The sequence below is a fragment of the Triturus cristatus genome, chromosome 6 (genome assembly GCF_964204655.1).
Source record: "Triturus cristatus chromosome 6, aTriCri1.1, whole genome shotgun sequence".
In the NCBI taxonomy this organism is placed as follows: Eukaryota; Metazoa; Chordata; class Amphibia; order Caudata; family Salamandridae; genus Triturus; species Triturus cristatus.
This window is the reverse complement of record NC_140589.1, coordinates 1,485,395,605-1,485,413,612: the sequence shown is the minus strand read 5'-3', so window position 1 is coordinate 1,485,413,612 and position 18,008 is coordinate 1,485,395,605. Positions and strand designations below refer to the sequence as shown.

The 18,008-nt window shown below is 41.4% G+C and overlaps 1 protein-coding gene across 1 annotated transcript in view; it reads left to right on the top strand.

Moving 5' to 3' along the window:
• MTIF2 (mitochondrial translational initiation factor 2) overlaps positions 1-18,008 on the top strand; it is a 285,890-nt gene that overhangs the window by 28,664 nt on the left and 239,218 nt on the right. The window contains exons 2-3 of the mRNA XM_085612606.1: positions 4,943-5,174; positions 6,943-7,063. Coding sequence (XP_085468732.1) covers positions 4,950-5,174; positions 6,943-7,063 — 346 coding nt within the window. The 5' untranslated portion in view covers positions 4,943-4,949. The remainder of the gene's footprint in view (positions 1-4,942; positions 5,175-6,942; positions 7,064-18,008) is intronic.

Sequence of the window (18,008 nt, the reverse complement as noted above, 5' to 3'; positions counted from 1 at the left end):
AAGATACTGCTTCTGCTTTACATGTGCTATCAAAAAGGCATGTTGCATGCTGTTAGAGTGCAGTAGAACATAACTTACAGGGTCACTATGTTGTATGGTCTTGTGAATGTTTGGGGTGTGATAAATAGACACTTCTGTTCATTTGTTCTTTATCTGAGTGCCAATTTGAGCATTGAGATGAGAAAAAAAAGATCTATGGGACCCTTTCAAACCGTTGCATGATTTTTTGATGCAACTCCCCATGGTATCTGGCCAGATGAGAGAGATGTATGAAAAGTGTGATTTTACATCTAGTATTTAGGAAAAGGGAAAGAAGCGGCAGGCATAGAGTAGTTACACTGGTATGATTTTATTTTAGATTTAAGTATGTATTCCGACCTTTTTGCTTTTGATCTGTGGTCTGGGATTCAATATTGTTAGACCTGTCAGCCCTTTGGGTGGTCCCTCCTCATCATTATTTATTTTGTCCCACTTTTGCCTCAAACCCTGTTTGAATTTTTCCTTTTTGGGAACCACCAGACTTTTTAGTGTTGCTGCAGATTCAGGGAGCCATTTTACCTACCCCTGAAACTTCTGTCTGAGGGCCTGAAGCACAAAATGGTGGCCACCTGTGACATCACCAGCATCCAATGGAACCTACCAGCACCTTCCAGAACATTCCAGAACCCTGTGACAGTTGGAGGCGGTTTAGAATGTTAGGAAGCTAAGAGAGAGAGTTGGCAGTTGGAGCTGGCAGTTGGCACCTGACTGGTGAAGAGTGAGCAGCACAAACGTGAAGGAGGAAGGAGTGAAGCAGCAGGGGTGGAAACTTGTGCCTGGAGTGGGGTCCATAAACCCACCCTTGATACTAGTCCCTACTGACGGAGCCCAGCCTAGAGCCCTGTGTGGGAAGAAGTCAGAAAAACCATCCTGAGGACCTGGACAGCAGGAACAGGCCTTAGAAACAAGAGAACAGCAAGATCCTGACCTGGAAGCTGGTTTCCCTGAAGTCCGACGTCGAGTAGCCTAAGACCTGGAGCCAGAGGTGGAGAAGCGGCGCTGACTGGAAAAGCAGACGTCGTACCCGGAGCCGCCAGAGGTCGAGAGAGGGCGCCGTCAGAGGTCGTGAGGAATACCAGAGGTCGAGGAGGAAGTCACCCGAGGTCGAGTGAGCGGCGTCATCGGAGGAGTGAAGTCCGCCCTCCGGAGTCGTCGGAGACCGAGGTGAAGGGTAACGGAGGTCGGGAGTGAGGATCGCACTCCGGAGTCGCCGGAAACCTGTGAGGAACACCGGAGGTCGGGAGTGAGGATCGCACTTCGGAGCCGCCGGAAGTCGACATCGAGGCAAGGCCGGCCGACGTCATCGAATCCGAGGTCGCCATCGGACCGGAGCCGCCCGAAGTCGACATCGAGTAAGACTGCCCGACGCCATCGAATCGGAGGTCGAGATCGAACCGAGGCCGCTGACATCGAGACCGGATCCGCCTCCCGGGTCGTCAAAGAACTGACCTTGTGCCGAGGCCGCCGACATCGAACCGGAACCGCCTCACGGCATCGATACGACTCCAGCGGCGTCGGAGCATCAGAAAAAGGGCAGTAAGTGGAGTAGAGGGCGCCTAAGGCCCTGTGGAGACCTGAGACACTGCTCTAAGGGGCTAGGGAGGTGCTGGAACCTACCTGACTGTGCCAGTGGTGAACTGGGACTAATCTAGAGAAGTTGTGTGGAGAGAGAGAGCCAGGTCTCTGGTATTTTCCCCCTTTATCTACCTCAGTTTAGGCCTCAGCCTTGACCAAGCCAGGGAGTAGACACCCCCAAGCCTTCCACATCCCCACAAGCTGTGCCTGGGCCAAATCAGCCCTTAGGAATTCAAAAGTGATCTGATTCCATGAGTGTCACTGTCAGCTTTTAAGTATTTATTAGGGGCACTGTATTTATTGTATTTAACCTATTTGTTGTTCCACTGTATTTATTGGTCCACAGTATTTATTGATGCACAATATTTATTGGTTACAGTATTTATTGCCTCAGAATATTTAATTGCCTGTCTGTATTGCACTTTTATTTATGCCTTCAGTATTTATGATCACCCCTATTTATTGAATCATTAAGCCAGTATTTATTTGTCCTGCACTTTCTAAAAAGTTTGTATATTGTGATTGTTATTTATTTCCTCCAATCAGCAACTAAGAGAAAAAGCAGATAAAGAAAGTTATTTTCATAATTTTTACGGTGTAGAGTCGTTTTTGGAACGGATGAACGCATGGTTATTGTTTGGGTATGTTGTATGCTTAGCACGGAGCCTGATTCCTGACCACTCGAGCCAAGCTACCACAGTGTGTCCGGAAGACCACCACCACCCCTTCTAGTGTGGGAGTGGTTTTCCAACAAATATGCTATCTAACTACCTGTGTTATGTATCTCAAACATATTGATTGCCAGTGGTGGCTGGTATTTGAAGTCGGAGGGGGGAGGGGGTGGGGCACAGGGAGGAAGAAGGGAATTAAATAATTAAAAATAAAAATGCACACTAACCTGTCTGCTGCCCGCCGTCACCGCCTCCTCTTGGTCCTCTTCCCCGCTTCCATGGCAGGAAGCAGGATGCACCCAGCCTCCCGATAGCCAATCACAACGCTGCAATACAGGGTTGCGATTGGTCTGAGCGCTGTGCATTGGAGCTCAGCCAGAGAATGGGAGGGTGGGTATGTTCTCCATGCAGGCTGTAATGTAGCCTGCATGGAGAACATGAGAAATGCGCATGAATGTTTGGCCGGCCCCAGAGGGCCGGCCAAACATTCATGCTCATTTCAGGGAGTGCAGAGCAGGCACGCCCATCCCGCCAGCAAAGCTGCCGCAACGATGAAAAAATAAAATAATAACTAAGTTATTATCATTTATTTTTTCTTTAGTGACACTGCTTAAAAGCAGTCGGGCGACGCTCCTCCACCTTAGCGGAGGAGCCGCCACTGCTGGTTGCTGCTGCTCTACTGTGACCTCTGATCCAATTGAGCACCATCAGCAGTGGGGCAAATGCTGCTCATACAAAAATACTCTCCTTCTTCTTTGTATCAGTTAGTAACCACCTCTTGTGTACAGGGAGGGCTAAAGTTCCCATTGCCAGAAACATCCTCATGTTGGAGCGCTGCTGCTTTGTTACTGAATATTTTAACTAATGCAAAATAAACTGCGATAATCCTGTCACACAACTGTTGCTGTTTGAGAACACAAAATGTAGCAAATTGCATTTGGGTAAGGGCAGAATATAGTGAAAATAGATGTTGTTTGTTTTGTTGTTTGCATGATAAGAAGTGTAAACATTAATTTAATTAATTGTCTGTATTTAAGGAAAATGTTATTTCCGATAATTAATTATTGCATAATTAGGAAAAATGATAGGTTGTTCCAGATGTAGCAGCCCAAAAGTGGACGATACCACTTGATGTGGAGGTGTGAGGTGATACAAAAGTACCAGGTGTGAAATGGTATCAAAGATGTGTATGGTTGTGTGAGTTTGTTGAAACACAATGTGTTGGGACTTAGGAGACAGAAGGGGGGGACAAAATTAGGTACAATTTTCCATGCTTGTATTTAATATCGGCTAGACAAAAGATTACAAGACACCGACTATGGGTTGGTGGGGGTATTGGGTGGAGAGTTTGAAGGAAGGATGGGAGGCAGAAGGTCCGATAGTGGAGACATGGCTAGCTAATATGCTTATGAGGTCAAATGCAAAAGAGCTGTTCCTATCCTCTGACAATCTCCCACCAGCGACTGAGTGAACAATCCTCATTGAAAGACCGCATGGAGCAGGGGAAAAAAATCTTAGTTTTACCACTGAGAGTGGAAAAGTAAAGGAAGTGTTTGACGCAATTCCTGATTCTCGCAATGTGCCTACCATAATTATGTTTATTGTTCTTCTTCCCACCACACAGTGTACTATGTAATATAAAACTTTATTTTTCTCCCGTTGTCGCAAACCAATACAAATTATTAGGAAAAAAGTAGCTCTCTGGATATGTTATGTCCTCAGTTCTTCAGAAAATACTATTAGAAGTACAGAATGTGGCATTCTGAAATTTCTTTTTATGTGTTTCTGCATGGTCACATTGTTCTACTTGGATTCCCATTGGGGTTTGATCCTGGGGTTTCCTCTAATCCTATTGGTAGACCCAAATCAAAGTTTGCTTTTTGAGGCATGCACTTTGCTGACACAGTGGCATTTTAAAAGCAGCTGTGTGGCTTTTTCTGGTTAGAATGGCTTGCTGTTTGGATGCCTTAGTCTGTTTAAAAAAAAGAGTGCTATTCACTAAGCAAATTTTACATTCTGACACCTTTTCATAGTACACTTCCTTATTGGCACAGCTTCACACTACTAATGCATTTTATTTAGGAAAGGGGCCCTACTCGCAGCCTCTGTATAGTTGTAAACCAGCATGTTGCTTAATTTGTATTTGTTTTTGGATAGCTGGAGGCAGCACAAACTAATACCCCCAACCATTAAACCATTACCGAGCTCTTCCCCTTACAAGAGGCCAGACCTGTTGGCTTTGCCATTGTTTTGTTTGACAAGGAAAATGTTATTTCTGGTTTGAGCTCTTTTTTTAATCTCTAACTCACTAAATATGACTTTTAAGCAATGAATGTATTTCAATTCGCACAGGCATCAAACAAGGTGTAAATGGGAAAATGACCTGATTTATACCTCTGTGCCAATTTTCTCTGGTATGGCCATGGAATTTACACCAGTATATCGTCAATGCAAGGCAATTGCTCAGAAAACAGACATTTACTAACCCTTCCAAATTTATGATCATCAAAGTCTTTCACCAATTTTTAATCTGTATGTACACTTAGACGTAATGCTTTTATATGATAGGATCCATTTCGATAGGCAGCAATTTTGTAGAGTGCAAATCTCCTGCACTAAAGTGTTCATCATGTTCTCTTGTTTTTCCCTGTTTCCAGGTAGAAAATGAGCAGGGGGATTCTGCTGAGACTGGAAATGCTGGTGCAGTTCAACAGTGCTTGTCGACAGCTCCATGCTCTGGTTTCTAGAAAATCTCAAAGGTCTCAGTGGAGACCTATACAATCATCGATGTTCCCCAGAAGTGCTACCCATCAGGGCCCACCACTGTGGCAAAAAGATACCCTTCTCTGTGTAGCACTAACACAGTACAGACTTCTGGCTACAAAACAGGTATTTTCACAGCAATACCATTGTTTTTTGCTTTTTATGTATGTGCACTGGACCTAAATGAGATTAATCTTTTGCGAGGTACATATTATGGTGCAGTATAAACTCGGTGAGAAAAATAGGTATAAAAAGTTTGGTAATCTATAAAATGATATAGGGACTCATTTTAACTCTGGTGATTTAACTTAGTTGTCTGTCATCTTTGCAATATTGTCTCCTCAGTATGACTCCCACTTACATTTTGCAGCCTCTTCTGGGATAAATTGGTTTGTTAGTACATGTCTGCCATGTCAGCATGTCAAAACCGTTCATCACTAATGTTATTCCTGAAAATACAGCTTCAAGCGGCTGCACATCTTCAGGAATATCATAGCTAATGTCCCCGGCGTCACAGCTATTAGGGCATGTTTTTAAACTTTATCTCGGGCGCCTCAGTGTTTTAGATAGAAAGTACACCAACTCAGCCAATGTTGTGTCTATTGTAAGTAGATTCCTGATGATCGAGTTAGTGTTTCTGCCATTGGGAGCTTCAAAGGAGGTGGGGCAACAAAGAGGATGGTGAATGAGACAGCCACATTATTTTCAGCTGCTCTATTATTCGGTTAATGCCCTCTTCTAAAGGAGGCTTCTGTTAGAGAAAAACAGGCACAATAAGAAGGTTTCGGACATCAGTACTAGTGTTGAGCAATGATAGCTACTGGGGGGACAGGGCACCATTAAACTTAGAAACAAAACGATATTGCAGACCAGGATGATACCAGTGAAAAGAATCCATATTCATGGAATGTTGGGTATGGGTGAGCTAACTAAGCATGAAAGCACACTGACATGCTGGCTCAAGACAGTAAGTGTGTAAAATGTGCTTATTAAGGTGACTAACAACACATGACTTATGGTAAGATGTAAAACAGTAAAGGGAATCGAACAAGCATGCAAGCATGTCCACAAGCAACATAAAACTTGAATATAGTATAGCCAACTACCAACCAATTACCAACTGGTTAGCAGGTTAGAGTAATATAGTCTTGTGGGCTTTGGTGAATGCAAACATATAGTGTGTTATGGTGAGTGCAGGTCTAGATGTACAATGTGTGTTATGGTAACTACAGATAAACAGTGTGGGTTACGGATACTGTGAATGGTTGGTATTTTGTCCTGATTGGGGATGTGCAGTTTATGTGCTACCATGAGGAGCCACGACTGTGGCAAAAATACACCCTTCTCTCTTTGTAGCACTGACACAGTACAGCCTTCTGCCTACAAAACTGCTCTGATAGTTTTAAATTTTTCTCTGAACTTATTTTTGTATAGGTTTCTAAACAAAAACATAATTCCTTGTGTAAATCTGTAGATCGCAATAAAGGATAATATTTTTATAAGGGACTATTTTGTCAGTGTCTTCTTATAGTGCCTGCTGGAAACAGCTAATATGTTTTCATAAAGGTACCGTGTTCAGTTTGCTACCAAAACAGGTGATAGTCTTTTTAAACTTGGAGTGTTCCACCTTTAATGACCACAACGCACACTTGTTATTTGCTCATCAGTGCACAGTAAGTTTTTGATAACAATGAAAATGAAAATTTCTTCAAAACATTACATATGTTTCTTGACATCCAGCCATATTCTCGCTCAATCAATTTTTGTAGGTCTGAGGGATCTCAGTGCTAAACCGTCCAACAGAGGGCAGTGGTTGCCATCAACATAAATCCTGTTCCCATACTTTTGGTATAGTTTAATCTTAAAGTGCTTTCCACTGGATTCTGTTTTTAAGGGAAAAGATCAGAAGAAATATAAACTACCTCAAATAAAACCAAAGCAGGTGAAGCAGGAGGTGGAGATTTGGCACAACATGACTATTGAAGATCTTGCCAGGGCTATGGATAAGGACATTGGTGAGTAGTTTCCTCCGTGTATGTTTGTACATGTATTCATAAAGATGAAGGACTTGAAGCCAATTGTCTTGCTGATGCCCATTTCCCTGAAAATATATGTCTGTTATGTTTAAGTCAATCATTCCAGTGTTTCCTTTGTGAAAATGTTTCAAAATGGTGGATGATATCTTAAAATGGATCCTGTCTGTTTGCTTGTCTTTTGCTGTTTGGGAGCCCTTCTGCTGTATTCTTGCCAGGTGGGGTGGAAAGAAACCGAAGAATGAGGACGATGCAAGTATTGCAGCAAATACTACTTGTTTGCTTCATTCAATCAGGAGCTGTCACTCTACGTCACACCACTTAGTGGTTGTATAGGAGAATTGTAGGAGAGCACTATATTAGCAGGACATCAGACTATCAGATCCTTTAGTGAGAAACAACAGTTAAAATTTAACACTGGTGGCATTGCTTCTAAACAATAATGACATTTGTTTAATATGTTAATTTATTGAGAAATCCTTGCAAATTAGACATGCTAACATGAGTAGCATTTATAAAACACTGCAGTTCTAGATGTCTCCATGACTAGGTCCAGTGTAATAAATGCATACAATCTGAATTGGCTATCATTATTTTATTTATTGTATATGGAACTGAGTGTCTTGCCTTCATGCAGATTCACAGACGGTAGTAGAAATAGAAGGCTCTACTGTGCAAGTCTGGTATTTATAGGTGAGTGACACATTACTTCATGAGAATATCTGATACCCATGCGCGGGTAGGACACGTAAATAGGATGAATGCACACTAGCCCCAGACTCGCTGGGGAAGGGAACTAGAGGCTTGTCAGGGTAATAGGAAGCGGCCTGCCTCCAACACAACTTGTTACACACCAATGGGGCCGCTCCTATTGGAATGACCTAAAAAGTGCTCAGTGGTGTTATGTGAGTGTGGACATCTCACTAAAAGTTACGGACTGGCCTCACACACCACCTGGTGTCATGCTTCATCATTGGCCAGTCCTCGCCCTCTAAAAACTCGGTTTGATAGAGGGCGGGCATACACCTGACGACAGGGATGCACTTCTACCTAAGTGGGGCCCAAAGTGAATAAGTGAAGTTAAAAGCCATTATAGTAACCTCATTTCCTTTTTTAATGATCCAGGAGACTATATGGTATATAAAAACAAGTGCACGGCGAAAATGGGAAAGTTATTATCCCCTCGCCGTATGAATTTTGGTCTGGAATTGGGCCGACATGTTTCTGCCTTCTGTCAACAGAGGTACTCTACATTTATCAGGACCTTAGTAATTAAACAAATACAGGGCTCCACTCTTACCAACACTGTAGTTAGAGGAAATCAGAGGCGGAGTGACTTTAGTCGCTCTCTGCTGTTTATATGGGTCAAAAGTACCCTGTAAGAGAGAAAAATAAACAACACATACTCAGCAACAGTTAGGTATAGAGGTAATTCATGAAAAAACAAACGTAAACCACTAATCACAAAATTAAGTGCGCGTGGTGCAAGTGTATAACACGTGACTGACATACGTGAATACACAAGTGAGTAAAATCAAGGGGAAAATTACTTCCCACTTCTTACCTACAGCCTTAACCCTATGTACTCCATGGGAGGGGAAGTGAAAGAGAACCCCTGTAGTCAAACTTTGAAGACGTAAGCATATAGAGAAAAGTTAAGAATTGAAGTTGTGAAATGTACTTGGGAGCTCCTAACACTAGTCTTCCTGGATGGATTGGAAACAGTGTTTTGTATTTAGAAAAAGACTATTACAGTAGTCCACTATCTGCACCAATTATTGCTAGAATGGCTATAGCTCTGCTTTCTTTAGTTAGATATGAACAGACATGTTGAAGTTGCTGAAGGTGGAAACTACATGATGATACCAGACACTTGATAATCTATCTGTAAAGCACTGTCATGTTTACCTCCTAGACTCTTGATGACTTTAGAAGGCATAGGACAAAGGCCACATGCAACAGGCCAGAGATTGTTTTGTTGCCTTACCAGTTTGCCAGCACCAGAGATAAGAATATCGGTTTTGTCCATGTTGAGCTTGAGCCAATGTTGGTTCATCCATGCCTGAGCAGTTGTAGGACAGTTCTGAAGGTGAGGAGATTTATCTTTGTTAGAGCGCAACTTGAATAATAACTTAGTATTTTTTACTTATGTACAGCAATATAATCCAAAGAAATGCTAACAGTCTTATGTAATCATCAAGCAGGTAGGGTGAAAGAGATGACCCTGGGTAAACACCACCTGTTAACTGTTTAGAATATGACAGAGTCTGGCTAAGAATCATTTGTTTATACTGCCTACCAGGAACGAAGTAAACCAATTTAGTACTGAATTGTGAACACCTATTTTGTGTAGTTGGTTTGTATGAATGGGATGGGGCGCTGGAATCAAATGCAGCATAAAGATTATGTAGAATTTAACAAGATGGAGTGTTCTTATCTGCTGCTACGCGTAGATTATTCACCACTGCCAAAAGGGTAAGATCCATGCTCCGATTTCTTCGGAAGGATGCCTAAGAGTCTTTTACGATGTTATAGGTTTCCAGAAAGTGTCTAAGTTGTTTTTCCATGTAATCCTACAAACGTTTGAAACTTCTTGGAGTAGAGTGGTAGGATGATAATTGGATGCTGAAAGAGGGTTAAGATTAGTTTTTTTTTTCAATAAAGGGGCTACATTGCCTTTATTGAGAGGTTTTGGAAAGAAGCCCACCTTTAGTGAATAATTAAGTATGTTTGTATTGAACATACAGTCAAAAACCCTAACATTGATATGAAATTAATAGGTATGGGATCCATAGCTGGTCTAGGTTTAAATTTGTTTAGTCAATGAAAGTTAAGAAGAAATGCCTGGAATTTTTGATTCTGACCATATTTCAGTTTGTTAATAAGGACATGTCAATTCTAGTTCTTTTGTGGGAGCAGCGCTAGCCATGGTATTTCTGTGTTTTTTTTTTTTGTTTTTTTTTCTCACATTTTTGAATTAAGAAAAAAAAAACGTAATTCTTAGCAAAAGGTACCACACTGATGAGAAGGAGAAATATTACTGGAAAGTTCTTCTGTGATTGTAAATACTTCTTTTTGAGTATTTGGTGTTATTACGATTGTTAGAAAAATTGTTTTTCTTGGCTGTTTTAATTGCATTTTTTGTATATACACAGTGTTTCGTTGTAGAACAGTTTATTAGAATGATCTTAAGACTGCTTCCACGATCTGTCATTGTCAATGCTTTCTTTAAGAATCAAAGCTAATCATTGACCGAGGGAGCACATTTAGCTACAAAACGCTGACGTGTAGATTTCAGAGGGCCTAGATTATTAGGAACATTAGTTATGGGAGAACATTAGTTAAGGGAGACTGTATTTATCAGTTGGGGTTTATGTATTATTCAAATTATCTATATTTTTATTAATATTGGGAGTAGTGTGTCTGACTTTATCTGTGACCAGTAATGGGTGGTTCTTACTGATAGTTTTACTAAACTTTATTGCGAATTTGCGGACCTTATGGGATCCTTCAATCCCAAATGTCTTTTTTGACAGAGACCTGGGCTGATGAAGCCTCAGACCCAGAATTTAAAGCCGGTATCCCTGACGGATATTCAGTTGTCAGACTGGATAGACTACACAAAAGGGGCAGTGGAATTACCATTGTACATAGCAGCCATGTCAAGGTTAAGTATCAGCCCCTTGCTCTCTTAAACAGTGAATCTCTTCTGTTCCATTTAAAGATACACAATACCTTTTTGTTTAACGGTCTCCTGATTTATCGCCCACCTGGCGCCAAGGAACTATTTATCCAAATGATGTTAACCCCTTCCATGCTGCGCGAATTCCGCCGCTGTGCTGACGGTTTCTTGCGCGGGCGTGGTCATGACGGAACGGTTCCGTCATGAGCACAGCTCAACCGACGCTCATGACGGAACCGTTCCGTCATGAGCACCGAAGGGGTTAAGCTTCATGGAATCATGTGTCTACTATCTGAATTTCATGATTCTAGGTGATTTTAATTTTCACATAAAATGCACCAGTGATAAACATTCAGAGCTCTTAATCGATAATTGTTTGAGCTTCGTCCTTGCTCAAAAAGTCAAAGCACCCACCCACAAGGCAAACCATACTTTTGATGGGAGTTTCTCAAATAACATAGAGCTTTGGGTGAAAGCATTACACCGCTGGTTTGGACGAACCATAAGGCAATCATATTTACCTGTATGCGCCATTCAACATTTCCTCTCCGTCCACAGTGTCCACTCCATGGAAAAACATTGATAACCTGGCTCCTTGAGAGAACTGCTTAAAACAGTGAAATCACTCTCTTCCTGAGGCAACACCAAGGCAGCAGCCCCTAGTCAAAGTTCTGTAATGAATTAGCTGAATTCTTTTTTTTCAAAAGTAGATGATATTTACAAGGATTTTTCGTCAGTCCCCAATGGTCCTCATTCTGCTACAAGGGCTGCTGAAGAGGATGAGAACCAGGGTCCTGAAGACAACTCTCTCTCTTCCACGTTTAGATCCTTTTCCCCTGTCTCACAGGAGAAAGTTTCCAACCTGATTATCGCCACCAAGTCAGGAGCCTCTGGAGAACACTGTCTTCCGCAGGTGCTCCGTCCCGTTTCACCTACTTTCTCCACCTACCTCATGCCATTACTCATTATGGCCCTGGAGTCAGGCATGTTTCCTGAGGTCTAGAAAAAGGCACTAATCTAGCCTCTATTAAATAAACCATCCTTAGACCCTGCAGTTGTAAAAAACGACGTACCTATTTCGCGCCTACCACTCCCCTCTAAAATTCTAGAAATAACATGAATCACAGACTCTCCTCATTCCTTGAGAATTCCAACAGCCTGGATCCTGCTCAACACTGCTTTAGGTCATATCACTGCATGGAATCCACCCTACTAGCTGCAACTGAAGGAATCGGAGACCTAGTTGAAAAAGGAGATAACACGGCCCTGATCCTACTTGATCTCTCTGCCGCTTTTGATACAGATGACAGCGCTTCTCTGGTACACCGTTTGGAAAGCATCGGCAGATTGGCTGTTCGATTGTTAAAATCATTTCTGTCGAATCGACACCAATTATTGGAATTGGACTGCTTAACATCAAACCCCTTTCAAATACCATGTGGGGTCTTTCAGGGATCTTCGGTCAGTCCCACCTGGTTTAATGCTTACATCACCCCTTTGATCAGATTGGTGCGCTCTTTTGGTTTCCCGGTCATATCCTACGCTAATGACACCCAAATAGTCGTATCCGTGTCCAATGACCCTAGCAAGGCGGCCAATGATTTTAGATCCTGTATGTTGATCATTTCCCGGATGCGGAAAAAGCTTCCTAAAAATCAATGCTGACAAGACGGAAGTCCATCTATTTGGCAGAGACCACTCTTTATGGAACTCTTCCTGGTGCCCGTCAAATCTAGGATCCCTGCCAGCAAAAAAGCAGTCATTTTTTACTCTAATCTGATTTTTCTGGATCACTCCAAACAGGTCACCTCCTCATGCTTTTTGATGTAAAAAATTCTGAAGAAAATTCTACCTTTTATTCCAACGGATCTCAGGAAAACAGTGATACTTGCTCTTGTCATGTCCAGGTTGGACTACTGTTGGTAAGTTGGTGCTCAAGCTCGCGTTCTCATCAAACTGCAAACCGTTCAGATTGCGGCCACCAGAGTCCTTAATAATCTCCCCAAATTCTGCTCAGCATCTAAAGCTATCAGCGACCTACTCTGGTTGCCCATCAGAGCAAGAGTCCAGTTTAAAGCACTTTACTTTGTCCACAGGGCACTGCACACCACTGGTCAGGGTTTTCTACAGGCTACCTTTAATTGTTACATGCCTTTGGGCTCCCTTCGTTCCAGTACTGCCAGGCAGGTCTGTGTCCCTAGAATTAAAGGACCACATTGGGGAGGTAGAAGTGTCTGTCACTTCTCTAATTAGTGGAATGCCCTCCCTGTACAACTCAAGGAGCAACACAATTGTTTAGGATTTAGGAAAGACTTGAAAACATATCTTTTCAGCCTAACTCTCTAATAGTCATCCAGATCAAACTTATTCTTGCTGACCTTCTTATGGAATCGCTCCAGATAAGGACAATGACCCCAGCGCTAAGACGCTTCATGGTAATAGTGCTTTAGAAAACACTTTGATGTAGTGGGGAGGGTTTTGTAGAGATTTTACTGGCAATTTGAACTACCAGTAAATGGTGACTGGGCCAGCTGGATTACCTGCAGACTAAATATTCATTTGTTTGTACCAAGCAGTTAGTTTAATGGATGGCCTGCCAAATATGTCACAAGATTCATGTGTTGGTGCGAGGAATATGAAAAATTAGGGAAGTAAGATGGCTAGCATGAGGGTCCTTTAGGTCAACCATGTGAATATTGAAAGTCAGGAGCATATCCGGATAAGTTTGTGAAGTAGTAAATTCAATTACTGCACTGGTTAAGTCCTTAAGGAAGGCTATAGGGAATTTTGTGGTGTGATAGGTGACTAAAAACGTCATTGAATTTCTCACTTTGGGATGTATCTTGATAGTGAGAGTTTTGGAATCTTTTAGAGAAGGGACATTTGAGAAGGCTATCACTTGAAATGTGAAAATGGCAACACTTCCATCTTGTTTTTGATTTATGCTTCTGTGGCAGGTTTCCGTAAAAAAACAATATATCTAGGCCATGGTCTTTAATCATGTCACCAACTTGTATGTTTGGATACTGATTTTGTTTTAATAAGGTGGCAGGCCAGTCTTAAAGTACTCATTTCGAAACAAGTGAGATAAGAAATGAATGGATGGCACTTCAATTTCTTGGACCGTGCAGGAAGTATTGTGCTGTTGCAGATTCCATTGTTGAGCCGTCACAGATTCCTTTGTAAGGAAAACAACTTTTTGCATGTGTACCTGATTGTTGGACTAGTAGGCACGTTAAAGGCACTGTTCAATAAAACAATGTCACAGACATTATTTGAGACGCACCCTTTGACAGCGGAAGAAGCAGTCATTGGCAATTCATTTCTGATTAACTGCAATCAATGAAACTTACTAGAGCTGTGTGACCCAACACGTAGAGGATGATTGTGTTTGCATGAGAGTAAGGGAGCAGAATTAATTTTAGTTATTGCAGAAGGGTGGTGAATGACTATTGGCATTTATATTACGGTTGACACCGTCAGAGTAGCTCACAGCTACGAGTTCATTTTTAATTAGCACAGGATCACATTTTCCTATCATAGTGAAAGGAAGGCTGTGTTTATTTTACATATTATCATCAAGCTGCAGATAACTTTTGCCTGACACTGAGCAGTGCACAGACAGATTTATGGCCGGGCTGGATGTAGGTGAAGAACTGAAGCAAGTATTTAACGCTTAAGTAAAAGTCCTTGTCAACTCAGTATTGGAGCTGAGAACAAAATTATGTTTCTGAATGCTTTTAAATGAGAGAAAATTAAAATGAAAAGTTACCTTAATTATTAAGTTAACTCTTCATTTTAATTTTCTTTCATTTCAAAGTGTCAAACAGCGGGCCTCTTGCTTCCAGTGACTAGTAGACACTGTGCCATATTTATAACTGGAAAATGCAATAATTTTTTTAAATGGGAGATATTTAAAGTGGAGAACAATATTTCTATTAAACATTAAGGGCCTGATTATGAGTTTGGTGGGTGGGATACTCCATCACAAATGGCTGTATTTTTTCTATTATAAAAAATGGCACAGTGTCTACAGACCACTGAAAGCAAGAGGCCTGGTGTTTGTTAATGAGACCATTGGAAATGGGAGAAAATTGTAATTGTATGTTTTATGGAATTTATATGAACATACTGTTAAATCATCCGTTTAATTTTCTCTCATTTCAAAGTGTCGCCTTTACTAACAGCAGGCATCTTGCTTTCAGTGGCTGGCAGACACAATGGCATATTTATAACTGAAAAATATGACCATTATTTTAAGTGGGAGAAATGTAAAGTGCAGAAAAATATTCCTTATTATGAACATTCGTGCCCAACATTTTTCTGCACTTAAAGTTTCTTCCATTAAAAAACAAATTGCTATGTTTGCTTTATAAATGTAACAGTGCATGATGTGTCATTGTTATTAATCTCAACCTGGTGATGTACTTGTACATGCATTCAGCCATGTAATGGATAATGAGCTGGTTCAATAAAAAGATTTTAAAAAAGAAATAAATGTAACAGTGCCACATATGGCGAATGGTATGTACTATGCCACAAGCATACACGACACAGGCTTTCAGTCATCCATACTTGTATATCTCATTCATACGCACACATGTTCATACATCCCCAAAGACCACTCTCTCACTGACACACATGGCAGTCCTGTCTTAATGCCCGTAGTCAAAGTATTTTGTTCAAACCATAGTATCTGGCTCAATAGACATTAGGATTAGTCATTGGAGCTGGGTGAAATGCACGAGTTCTCTAGCTTTTAGTAGCTCACAATGATTTTAACTGAGCAGAAGTAACTCTCACTACAGAAATAGTTGGAGACCCCTGATTTAAAATGTTATACGAGGTACCCAAGTCCAGGGATCTGAGAATCTCTTTACAGAGCACATTAATTTGCCAGCTAGAGTATTTCATAAACTTTATTGTTTATTGGGACCAATTGAAACCAGGAGTTGGTGTGTGTCTCTCTCTTCTGATGCCAGAAGAAATTCAACATCATCATACCCTACCAGTGTCCCTGGGCCTCAATACTAAGTAAGTTCATTCATTATGGGACAGTAGGGTTCCAAAAAAAAAAACCTGCAGCAATATCCCTGGAGAAAATCCGTGTTCTTGCAATAGAGTGCTTTATGCTTCATGAGCAAAAATAGACTGGCGGACAGTATTACCAATTTGGCACATTATTAATTCTGTAACACCATACTATTTGGGAACAAGTTGTTTTCCATGAAAGTTAAAAAGCTATTTTCTCCAGCAACAGAGGAAAATACATTAGAACAGATGGGGTAAGGACAGAGCAACCCACATAAAATGAGATAGACAAGTGATTTGATCGACATCTGTTCACCAGATCGTAAAGGAGGAATAAAAAACCCAGCCACAAAACACCTCAAAACCCACACAGCAACTTTTCAAACTTGCAATCATTTAGTGAGTATGGTAGGGAATCAATCATGTGGCTAATAGTCTGGCTAGCAACTGGACCCTAAACATCGGCACTCAGCTCTACCACAGTTAGGTCATGTTAAGTTGGAGGGTTGTAAGATTCGAAACCCCACTGTAAAACATGATGCCCTGACAACCCAAAAGAAGCCTAAGCAAACCCAAATGGTCTTGCTTTCGGGACTTATTGCTTTTGGCGATGGTGTACAGCATAGGGACACTGTGCAAAACTGTCAATATATATATATTTTTTAAAAGGTCCAATGCAATTGCATCATTCAACTGATGCGCTCATGCATTAGAACTTCAGTGTGCATCAGCGGAATGACCTGGGCAACATATGCGTGATTTTTTTTCACTTAGCAATGCAAGATAGAGGATGCTACTTGCTTCAATAAATAAAAATACAATTTTTTTTTTAGCTCAAATGCGGTAATTGGAAAAAAGAAAAAGAGAGGGACTGTGGGTGTTTATGGAAGAGTATGAAGGTTAACGGAAAAACAAGTTGGAGGGAATGGGAATAGCAGCACACAGAGGGCGGGAGAGATGCATAGAAGGAAGAGAATATCACAGAAGACGGGCGTGAGAAAGCATCGTGAGTGAGGGGAGAGAAGCACATGGATGAGCGCAAGCAACATAGAAGGGCGGGAGGGGGGAGAAACCCACAACTCAGACAGCTGGAATGCACAGGCCCTCATGGGGTGCTTAACAAAAAGTAGACAATAGAAGCTCAGGGAGAGAAAAGCAGACGGACAAGAAAGAGCAACACAGAGCGTGAGGGACGAGAGAAAGCAACACAGAGCATGAGGGGCAAGAAAAGCAAACAAGGGACACATCTGGAAAACTCATGCACTCCTGGAGAGTTTAAACAAAAAGGAAAAAGTGGTTCCCTAAAAGTGAGCAGTGGAAGGACACAAGTAAAGAGGATCTCTAGCAAGAGCATCTCAAATGTAACCTTTTTGCACTTGGTCTGGTTGTGAACATACACTGCTCTAAAACTAGAGAAAATACTCACACATAACTGGGATTGCGGATTCAAAAAGCTTGAAAAGTGTAGTAATGAAGCAAAGAAAGCAGTGTAAAATTAGAAGGAGGGGGAAAAAGGAAATTCAGAACTTTGCAAACTGTATAACAGCTTGAAATACAAAAAATAGAAGTCCGCTTATAGATAGGCAAGGAGAAGCACAATGTACAATAAGTTACCAGACATGCAAACAGGCTAACCAGATAGAAAATTAAGTGGTTTGCTTTCAGAGTCTGATAAAAAAAGACCCTCGTAAGAGGATGAAAGATGAGTTCACACGTAGAGCAAGAAAGGTGAAATTATATGCACAATGTCAGAATAATTTTGATAGACAATTGGTCTACAGAAACTAACACCAACATTTCTTTCTGGTTGTTGCCAGTTTTCAAAACACTGAAATATACATAAACAAAGGATCATGAACTTAGTGCACACAGCCTAAGTGCCTTAGCACAGACACACTAATACATATTATATATTTAGTGATGTTACATATATATCATCACTATTTTCTGAATATACGATGTTACATCGCGGTGTTCACACCGCAATACCTTTACAACGCAGGCATTACAACGCAAGTCGTTACAGCGACTTGCGCTGGAGGGCGCTGGACTTAGGAATAGTATGATTTACTATTCCAACTCCAGCCTACGTTACAGTAGGGAAGGTGTTGGAATAGTAAATCATGCTATTCCTAAGCTTAGAGAACCATCCAGCGCAAGTCATTGTAATGACTTGCGTTGTAATGCCCGCCTTGCAAAGGTATTGTGGTGTGA